This window comes from Anopheles darlingi, chromosome 2 (assembly GCF_943734745.1).
Source record: "Anopheles darlingi chromosome 2, idAnoDarlMG_H_01, whole genome shotgun sequence".
Lineage (NCBI taxonomy): Eukaryota > Metazoa > Arthropoda > Insecta > Diptera > Culicidae > Anopheles > Anopheles darlingi.
In genome coordinates this window covers 39,084,679-39,096,189 of record NC_064874.1, presented here as the reverse complement: position 1 = coordinate 39,096,189, position 11,511 = coordinate 39,084,679, and the positions used below count along the sequence as shown (strand labels likewise).

Genomic DNA, 11,511 nt, shown 5'->3' with positions numbered 1-11,511 from the left:
CTACCGACTGCCGACTGCGTGCTAGTGGTTTTTCCCGGCGAATTTTCTGCGATCTATTGCATCTGGCATCCTTTAAAGGACACTCTTTTGGGTGCTCGTGAACATTCGGGTCGGTCTCGGTTCGGTTGAGTAACCGTACCAAAGAATGCTGCTACGAGGATGCTACGAGGATGCTGCGAGTGTAAAGCACTCACGATGGTATGCTTCGTTTGAACACCGAACCATTCAATTAACATTTGATTCACATAAAAATACTAGCTTTCAGTAAACAAATTATTCTATTGCAGCAAAATAAAATCCAGGATTGTTTCGAATTTCGAAAACGAAATGATTGCAACCATCATTACTAATCGCTTCTAGCATGCTGGCTATCGTCACATAAAATCCGTCTAATCGTTATCGAAGACAGCTTGTCACTCAAACAAGCAATACGCAAACGAAAAAAAGGGTTTATGGTATTTCATACGAGATCATTTACAGCCAATCGTGACTCAACGTGCCTGCTGCAGCTGTCAATAACACGTTGGAAGCGATGGGCGAATGTAAGAGCTGTTAGAACAGACTGTTGACAGTACATTCAACTGCTACTTTCGAAATCGTATCATCTGTTTCTAGGAATATGCTTCACAGATGTTGAGCACGAGGCTATTGAATTGTATCTTTTTTGTCGGGATGCTAGTCGCAAGCACCCATGCTAGTTTCGTAAGTAATTATCACTTTGTGCAAAGTATGTCTGGTGCAAACGTGTTAGACTTTCGAGATGTAATGGACGTCTCAAATCCAATAAGTAAATTAAGTTATTGGTCCATCACGTGATGCAACCATTTCATTTAAGAAGGAGCACGTTATCTGATATGCTGACCGAAACACCGACTGTTCAAGGTTAGATCAAAATTCATAACCACAAAGAATACATAATGAATTGTTAGGGTAAGCGTTGCTAAAAGTATTTCGCCAAAACAAACGTGAAGCACTCTCTTTACTGTTACGGCCTCGTTGACGCTGCTTTTGAAGTGTGCAATGTGTGGGCTCGTATTTTTCATACACAGCACCTTTTACTTTGACGTGGATACATGACGTACTAGCTAACCCTCGAACAACGCGGGGATGCTGGTAGCAGCGGTTTGTCTTGGAATTTAATTTTTTGCAACCCAAAACCTCGAGCATATCTTTCCTTCCATCCTGCACGTGTGTATGTTTTAAAGAAGAACGGTTTTGATAAATTGTTCGCCGATTATTATTTCCCGTAAATGAATTAAGGTTTCCATATAAGAAAACCTCGAGGATGGCTTTTTCGCACGCATTTCTGCGTAATTCTTGTATCTACATTAAAGTTCGTTTGGATGAGATTTGGTGCGACGCACCAATCTCTTGGTTGTAGCTATTCGTGAATTGACGAACTGTCTATATTCGAACGGGATATCTTCTCTTCCATCATCACTTGCGTAAAACTTTGCTCTATTAATAATAGAATTATTAATCATTCATAAAAAGCAGAAAACAGAAACAGACGTTTATAGAAAGAGGGAAAAAATCCCTCGCGACCGAAACGTGTTAAATCTTTGATGTAAGAACTCCTTTAGTTCGATTGATGGTCGGAGCGTGTAGATGACAGATAATCGAAATGCTGAAATGATAATCGAAAGTATGGTTCAGCATCAACGTAAAGGCTTTTCCTAAGAAATTTCTTTAATTTCCATATTTCCCCGAAATATTAAGCTCACGAACCCTTGGCCTTCACGTGGCCATCAATTGGAGCCTAACGCTGTCAGTCAACAACGTGCCACCTTTCATCGGTGTTTGAGCTTCGCGTCCGCTAATGCTAATTAAAGTTCTCTACAGATTTCGATATCATTATAATTGACGCGGAACCGTTGCTGCTGAGTCGGTTAATGTTTTGATTGATTTGATAATGACGCTTTATGCTGTATCCTTGCACCATTCCACGAGAAGGCGCCCCTGTCTCCTCGTTTGTACAGTTTTCTTGGAGTGAATTCATTTACTATACTTTGCTTCACAACATCAACAGTCCCGCCCCACTCCGGCACAGAGACGCCCCATTCAGGGAGACGTAATATGTATTTTCCTCGGGGCTACTTGACAGGGCCATTGACAGCATCCTTTGCCCGCTCTTGTAGATTCTTTCGACGAGACTATCCATTGAAGTGAGGTAAGCGTGAACTCGTTTACTGGATGTCATCGCAACCGCACCGTGAGAGTTCAAAAACCACCAACAGCGCGATTCTGCTGACTAAGTAAGTACGTTGTACACGTGCAATTGAGATGGCTTCCAGCGAAAAGCAACTCATTCGACCCATCTCCGCTGCACGATCACGTTATTGAGCTGTCTGCCTCGAGCATAACCAATCAAGCACCTCGAGCGAGCACTGGATTGATGAAACCGAGTGTCCCATCAATATCATACCGTTGGGCACACTATAGTGTCCCCGATCCCTTGGGCAATAATTTTACTGTCAACAAACATTAGAAGGAGGAGGTGCAGAAAGTCCTTCAACTGAAGGACCAAAGGAAGAAACCGGAGCCCTTTTCACTTCGACTTATCATCAGATGGTGTTCGTCAGGGACATTTTCCGCGTTTTGATGTTGTCCTTTGCGTTGTCCTTGCTTCATTTTTATCACATGGTTTCACTTGTGCCAAGGCCATTGATATGCTTTCCGCATTAAGTAAAGTCATGTCCCGACAGTGTGACCTTGGGTTGAGTCGACTTGTTGAACCATCTTTGCCGATAAAGGAATTGAACTTACCCAACTCGATGGTGTTGTGGGCAAATTTGTTTAGGGCTTTTCACTTCCGTTTTCTGTTTTCCACTCTCCGTTACTCATGAGGATGTTGACGCCACGGATCTATCGAAAAAAGGCAGGAATGTCAATATCACATTCCGGTAGGTGTCTGCGGCGGTATTGCTTCGGGGTGGTGCCACACAACGTTAATTTTGTTTTATTGTGGTTGGGTTAAATGGCTGGGAACTGTTTCGATTTTCGATAGTCTGGTCCAAAATAGATACTAAGCTCAAGCGTAGAAAATGTACTTTCAAGGAGAGATTCGAAATAATCATTCAACAATTCCATGATTCAGCCATTTCACGAGCCATTCAACGATTCTGCGCTATCTTGAGTTATCTTAAGCCAGAAAATGAATATAAAAAAATCGTATTGTGACTTAAAATTACCGCTCAGCAATGATTCCATTGGCGCAATGTAGCATCCCCTTTCCCTTTACTTTTCTATTATCCCTATAATAAATAAACAAGAAGACGGGAAAGCGCATTCAAATTATTTTACATTTTCCCGGAATGCCATTATATTTTTGGCTGCGTTCAAGTGTTCCAGGAAACAATCGGAAACATTTTCGCTGGTAATCCCAAGTAAAAGGCAGCAATTTATCGATGTTCCTTATCACACCATCCTTTAGATCCATTCGGAAGCTTTAGAAGTAATCATTTTAATTGAAACAGCTCTCATTCCTCTGCACTTTTCCAAGATTTTCGCAGGAGCATGAATTGATCTCAACAAAGAGGATATGCCGTTCTGTCGACAAGGCATGTCTTTGTGAAACGCATAGAATGGTGCTGATATCAATGTTTCACATTTTTTGTACAACGTGTGGTGCTTGCTAGGACATGCACATCGATAGGGAGGCGTGCGTGTCATGTTGAAAGGATCGTTCTTCTGTAGCTGCACGTGGAATACATTCTGAACAGACGATCTCAAAGGATAGCTGGTTCACAGAAGGCTTTTCTTCGCCAAGCCTAGGCTTAACGATGCATTCATAGCTCTTCAAAATTTATGACTCCCAGATAGTTATCGAGTGCAGGTGAGAGCGACACCTTGGAGAGGCCTCGTAAATGGCATCTCGTATGAATCTCGTTTAGCAATTGTAATAAACACCTATGGAATCCGATGCGCTGCTCACATTCTTAACACTTTACCGGACGGAGCTCGGTCTAGTTTCTATTCTGCATACTTCTATTCGACTATGTATTCACATTTTATCTATTCGCAGGCTCTGGTATTCAACCAATAACTTTGAATAAAAGAACTATAAAATGTAATGCGTGCTTCTATATGATTTTATATCGTTTCTTTCCAAAAGCCAGCCTCTATCTTCTAGACAAACTCATGAGTACTTACAATTATCATATAACTCACCTTATCAAATGTAATATCATCTTGATAATATGCCAAAAGTACGCTTACAAGCCTTTTAAAATTGTACTAAAACCATCTTAACAATTGCTACTTTTCTGCGTTCAATTTTCCAATCTTTGATCCAGAAGGTAAATAGTCTGCGACACACTTTTGTTTAAATGTTACCTAAGCTCGTGAGTAACATTGTGAAAACTTTGCAGATTAAATTTGACGTTCAGTGTGAGTGATACTAGCGGTCAACATTGAGCAATGGATTATGATTCACATCCGCCAGGATGGATTGCTCTTTGGTAGATGAATGATAACCAGAAAGGCAATTTGGCGAAATGAAATCCCATCGCGTCGCGGAATATCACGGTGGGAGTGTGCTTTGTGATAGCATCAGTGCCTTCGCGCGATTTTCGGCCTAGCGTCAGGATGGCGCTCATGAAACGCTAATTACTGCAATCCACAAGCCAATTCATCACTTTCGTTGTCCTTCCGGCTCAGCTTCCCTATTTCGGTATGATGCATGCAAGAACACGCTACGACACCGTGATACGATGCACACAAGAACATTCTAATAACTGTTCTGTTGTAGAAGGTGCGTATAGAAAACAGAAAAGGTTTTCTGAACATATTTCGGGGATGTTAAATTCTTTGCAATAACTTTGCATGTTTTTGTAACAGTACTATACATCTGTTTGTTTTAACAATGGCCATAAATTGTGGTAAAATTACAAATGTGCTACAAATGAACTGGAGACTCTAGTTCTCTTCAATTGTCCAGCTCGGATGTGACTTTTCTGTTCGTTCCACACTCGCCACTGTCCATGCACTCAAACATCAGTCCTTTTGTTGGCTGAAAGTTAAATCAAATAATTCATTTTGCACGCTGCAGCTACTGGATTTATCCGATGGACATCGCGCCGGGTTTCACCTTTACCGTTTGCGATGGAGATAAAAAAAAGGATAAAATTTATGTAGAATGTTATAGTACGAATGACGGTATTGGCTTTATAGTACCTTTAGATAGAATCCGTGTTCGTCAAAAAAGGTATGTAGGCTGGTCGTTTTCATGATTTGAAAAAGGATGTTTTCATTAAATTACATTAAACGATTTGTGACTTACACGTTGTTGGCTTTTACACATTTAAAGGTTCACTTGCAAGTTACATTTTACTTTTGCACATTAAGTTGATCTTTAATTTCTGTCGTTCTAGCACTTGGTTCTAGAGATAGATTATTTGATAAACTGCAAAAATATGATATTTCTTAAGTTTAAAAAGCAAACATTTGAAACAATCATCAGTTCAAAACAGCACATCTTGGCTTTATTTCTTTTTCACCGTCTAAAAGCATAGATTATATTCACTGACCTCTTGTGCGGCATAGGTTTTGAATTTAAGAGAACCAACTGATCACCTGATAGCACGGAACTAGGTAGCTCATCGACATTGTAGGTGTTTAATTTGCCCCGGTTTAATGATCCGGCTGTGACTAAGGTTCGTTAGGTCTAAATAACGAATCGTCTTAACATGATGTGTTAGAGCAATCAGTTGTGGTAGAGGATTTAGCCATGACGGTAAAAGAGACAGCACAATTAAAATTAACAAATGTTTATCGTGAGATAAGGTGGCAAATGAGCTGCCAATGAGCATATCGTTGGCTATACGTTGGTCATCTGCCTTCCTTACTAATCCAATCAATTTTCAAGGCATGTCAAAGGCTATAAGGCCGTCATACGGAGCGCCTATGCCATCATAGTCTGATTTAAAACATTATCGATTGCAAATCTCAAAACCTTTTTTATGTGTTATAAAGGTTCATGGACAGCGGGAAGGGCCATAACACAAAGCCAAGGTCAAGCTACACGCTTTACATAAATACGGGATGGGTCCACTTGAACTTTCCGTTAGTGTCCTTGATTATAACACGCCAAACTCAGGATTCAATTACAAATACGCGCGAGTACTGCCTACTGTCAATTTATCAGTCAACTATTCCAAGGCTCTGACGTTTCACGGTCATACCATAACCGCTGGTACTCCCGAACATTCGTCCTTTTGTTGTTTAATAAAATCCTTCATTTTACTCGTTCTAGTTGCAGGATTTATCTGAGCTTATGTGCGCGGATAAGCCATCACTTTTGATACGGTTAGCCCTTCCCCGTTTTAATAAAAGACTAAGGTCTAACGAGGCGCAAATAACGAACGTCAATACGATGTACGCAACGCCAATGAATGTCAACGAAATTTCGAATGCCGAATTCAGCCCCAGGTGGTCAGTGTTGATCGTCGTCCAACATGCAACACATCACTGGCTTGTTGCTCGTTACTTATTTTGCGAAATTGCATCCGTTTTCGAAATGTAATTGATATCAGTGATTCAATTACATTTCTACTAGGATAGAATGTTGCGCTTGCCGAAGTTGTCGAAGTGAGCTGCTGGTATTGAAGAAAACGAATTATTTCACTATTTTATTGATATTTTACGAATTGACATCCATAAGATAATATTATCTATAGAACTAGCCCCAATTGATGTAATTTTGTCACACCATTCCATAAATGCTTCTCAAAATTATCCAACACTGAAACAGTACGCGGTTCAGCACAGCATTTGGTGAACCATGATTCTATTAAGGCAATCAATAAAGGATCATCGTTATCGGTTCATTTTTTTATCATTTTGTTGAATATTTCATCAATGCTTAAACTAGTCTTTGCTTTCAGAAGCGGATCACCACGAAACCTTTTCGGGGTTTTAGTTACTTTAGTACTCTGTTTTCCTCCTGCTCCTGGATCCTTTTCTTCTCCCATCAGCCCTCTGTATTCCCTGATTGCCTTTTCGCAAGCTGCTTGGCTATTGCTGTCCTTCAGAGATGCCGTATTGTATCGAGTTTGCGTGGTTTATCCAAGCCTATTTTGGCGGTACACTGGATTCCTACCGATTTTGGCGTTAAAGTCCCTAAGAATGATTTTGACGTCATACTTGGGGCATTGATCGATAGCCCTGAGGAACCGGCCGTAGTACAGGTCCTTCTCCTCCCCCACCCCCAGCCTCGTCGCAACGGCTCGCCGTTAAACGGCCTATTTAAATATTAAATATGAAATATTTCACAAAACATACCATGACATATTTCAACGTACCAGCGCCACCTACCCGGCAATGCATGAAGTTAATAGTATGCTTGAAATGTTTTTGCTACAAATAATTTGCTAGCTAGTTTTAAATTTGATACGGCAGTTTTTCCAACGAATTTTTACCATTTTCGGCATTTTTTTGTCTTTATTTTTGGAGCCAGCTCTATGGAGGCGCATGGAGCCAAATCTATGGAAGCGCATGCATCCTGGATGCACTGCAACAGAAGATTCCACCTACAGCCCCTGCGAAGTAAAACATATGTAAAGCACCCATCGCGGGTTAAAAGCGAGGGAAACGGGGCCATGCAGTAAATAAACTCCGGTCCCGTCCCGACTGAAAGATTTGAAAAAGAAAAACAGAAGATTCAGCCACCGCTCGCGATGGAGCGCCCTCGTCATCCAGTTCCTCCTCAAATGCATCGATTCAATTGTTTTTTCATCTTCTCGAGACTCAGTCAAAATTAACAAATAAAATTGTTGTTTCTTATTACCAATTAGAGAAAATACTTGATTACTAGTAGTAAAATAGACGAATTTCATATTGATAATTTATCATATTATACTTTATCAAAAGCACCATGCAAAATATGTTTTCGACGGAGCAGGGTGAACAACATCAAAAAGATTAAAATGAATGGCAAGAAGGTATCATATCGCATAAGAAAAAATAACAGTCATCACACCTATTCAAAAGTCCAATAGGTGAGTATTGAGCACATGTTTCGGGGGATTAAATCGCGGAATTCAACCGCAGGAACATGGTATTATCTTATACTACTCTACTTCCTCTTTTCTCAAATGTTGTTTTTATCTCGAAAATATGTTGTATCCCGTTCCTAACGGAACACCAAATCTGGTAATAATTTGATTCAATCTTGTAACACAACCAGAACTAACGGTTTAGTTTGAAGACATTTTTATTACTCTTCACGGCGAAGAAAGAACTGCTTAAATCCGTACTTGATACAGTTTTTTTTGTTCAATTTTATGGACTCCATTTCCTCCTCGAAGCCTTTTAGAGCGGAATAGAAACTGAAAAAAATGAAACAAATCCATCCTTGTCTATAACCTGAAGCCAACACACATCCCGAACACGTGTTCAATCGATCTGCTGCCTGCACGATGGCGCAGACCTCACGAGCGCGTGCCAGATGGCTTAGATCGACGGTAGGCATGGTGGCTCCTGGTTTACCATTTAAGCCGAGCCAACCACGATCGACGACCGCCCAACCGGACCATCGCTACGTCGTCTTACCGTACCTTTGTCGGACGCTGAGCATGCAAAGCGTGACGGACGGTGGGTCCTTCAGGATGTGTCCTGTAGCGATCCAGTTCCTGGAAAGTGGCGATGTTCGTCCACGCTTCCCGAAGCGCTAGCGTGCGTCATCTGCATCCTTGCACCGGTGATCATCGTATCGTAGAACGTCGCTGACCACGCGCCTTGCTGAACCGCAGGAAAGGTCTACGAATGATCACGAATGGGCCATTGTTCAGTCGGATTTCTTCTTTGCGGCGACGACGACGACGACGATGGTTGTTCTTCTTTTAAATGTTGCCAACATAATTAATTGAGGAAATGGAGGGCGAGTGTAGCCATGGAAACGGATGGACACTTGTTACCATTTCCGTATGCCATCCAAAGGCCAACGAAAAAGGACGAAACGCATCGGAAGGATGCTATTGCTGGAAGAAGTATATAAACCCTGCTCTTTCCACTGTTCCCCTTTTACCCGCGTACCTGAAGCCACCTCCAGGATCTAGCAGAACGGAACAAAGTTTTAGCTTTGGCCGGCCCGGCTGTTGACGATTGTGCATATCCACTTCGCCTCGGGGAACTGGCACTTCCCTTAGCATACCATCCTGCCATCCTTTTGCCTGCTAGAGGCAAACACCAGGCAGCGTTCTGATTGGTCGGCCGGCACGTGCTTACCCATTTACCGGGTTCCCCTTTCCAACCTGTTCCTTTTCGACTGTCCCTGCACGAACGCACCGCCACTAAGCCGCTTTCGGATTCGTTCGTTCGGCTCATCTCGTTCCACGCTCATCTCGAGCATGCTGTAGCCATGGCAACATACAGCAGAGTGGGGAGTGGGGTCGGTCGGTGTATCGTGGCGTTCGGTTCGCTCTCTCACCGGTTCGGGGAAGCTTCATTGATCGTGCTTTGATCGTACCTGGCTAACCGAACGAAGCATATAAATACAACCGGCAGGCTCGTGGACGAGCTCAAAGATCCTTTCGGACACTTGCGGTGCAGCCGATCCAGAAATTCACAACAACAGCGCTCCGGAACACCCCGCGCGGTGTTACTAACGATCGTATATAGTTTTGGTAGATCGCGAGATCCTAGTGCGTTTTACAATGGCAAGTGACTTTAGCCGGCATCATCCGTTCTACTATTACGGCCAGGAGACGATGGCCCAGTGTTCTAATGGTGGTGTTGCTGGTGGTGGTGGTGGTGTGAACATTAAGATGGAGCAGCATGAGGGACCGACAGCACTCACCGAATCGTACGGTGATGGCGGAATGTACGGATTCACACAACCGGCAAACAACGGGTTGGTTGGTCAGCAAACTGTCACCACGATTGCACCGAACGTGGTGATGTTGCCGGGATTCATGGATAACTATCCCGACAGCTGGATGACACCCAGCCCGTCCAGCTTTGGATCCGAAAGTCCGGACTACTACTCGCTAGCCAATTCGCCCCAGCGTAGCTTCATCGACGTTGAAGAGTACAAAGAGAACCTGCTCGGTATGCGACCTCCTCAGCAACAACAGCAGCAGCAGCAGCAGCAACACCAGTGCCTCCAGACCCATATGTCCTTACCGGCAACACTTCCACTGTCACCTCCTCTTGCTGCTCAATCGCACCAGCCACAGCAACACCAGCCGTCGTTGCCGGGCAACCGATCGGTAGGAGAGATCTCGGTACAATCCACGAACACCACAACGACCAGTCCGGTGACAAGCCTTCCGGTGAAAAAACGCCAATACAATCGCAAACCGAAGCCCAAACCGGAACAGCAACCGACGGGCGCGATCGAAACCGACACTACCTCCACACTGGAATTGTCCTGTCTGACGTCCTTCACCAAGACGGGCCAGGGCAAGCCGGTATCTACCTCCACCATCGCCGGGAACACTACTTCGACAGCAGCCCCTGTAGCGGGAAAACGGAAACGCAAACTGGTGCCACCGCAGATCAAGAAGAAACGTCGACTGGCGGCGAATGCCCGGGAGCGTAAGCGAATGCAGAGCCTTAACGATGCGTTCGATCGATTGCGCCAATATCTTCCATCGCTCGGTAACGATCGGCAGCTATCGAAGCATGAAACACTGCAGATGGCACAGACCTACATCACCGCACTGGCGGAACTGTTACAGTAGAGTACCGACACTCCCATCAGGCCCCCGGTAAAGCCGGACCGGGGAATCAACACCATTGTACATAATCGGCGGCATCGAAGTCCTAAACTGAGGCTAACGACACATCACTACTACAACGCCGGGCAGCAGCGAACGAACGATGATCCGGTGACTTCCCAGTGACAAAACTTATCCGGCCTGTTCCGTAATGCCATCGTACGCCTCGGTGCTGCAATGTGGCGCTCACTAGAATGGTTATGTTTGAATTAAGCTACAAATTGGTTAACTTATTCCGATAGACTGTTATCAATATAGAACACTAAGCTGTAATTGATGCTGCTAGTAGATGTTACGATGAGATACTAATGTTTGTTCACATTGAATAAATTGATTACGAAATGATTATTACAGAAAACTAATACACTGAAGCGTGTTTCCAACAGAGTTTGAGAAAGAAAATTCGCCAGAGTGTCCTCGAGTATCCGCTTCGTTCCTCTTCTGATCGCAGTACAACTTTGCTGCCCAAAAACCAATCGTACGAGTGGTGCTGCATAGTGATTAGCGCCTCAGTTTTCTCACGGCACTTTAGCGGTCGGTTCAGTAGTACCGCTAATGGTTAAACATCCAGCTTTGCTCGAGCGAATCGAGCTCAACACAGGCCACCAGAAATCAGAGAGAGAGAGAGAGAGAGAGAGAGAGAGAGAGAGAGAAAGAAAGGAATAGCAGAAAGGGTTCTTGAAAATCACGAAAGAACCGCTCGTAGAGGGGGACGGAGGAAGGCTTGAGCAAAACTCCGTTACCGGGATCGTTTGGCCAAAAGTGTTTTCTTCACTCTCGATGCCTTACCCCC

At 43.6% G+C, this 11,511-nt stretch overlaps 1 protein-coding gene across 1 annotated transcript; it reads left to right on the top strand.

Moving 5' to 3' along the window:
* The first annotated feature begins 9,653 nt into the window (after nucleotides 1-9,653).
* LOC125959225 (protein atonal-like) lies at nucleotides 9,654-10,682 on the top strand. The gene has a single exon (XM_049692038.1). The coding sequence runs from the start codon at nucleotides 9,654-9,656 to the stop codon at nucleotides 10,680-10,682; it is 1,029 nt and encodes a 342-aa protein (XP_049547995.1).
* The last annotated feature ends 829 nt before the right edge of the window (nucleotides 10,683-11,511 follow it).

What these genes read in the sequence shown, in the direction of transcription:
- LOC125959225 (XM_049692038.1), top strand. Translation starts at nt 9,654, where the DNA reads ATGGCAAGTGACTTTAGCCGGCATCATCCGTTCTACTATTACGGCCAG.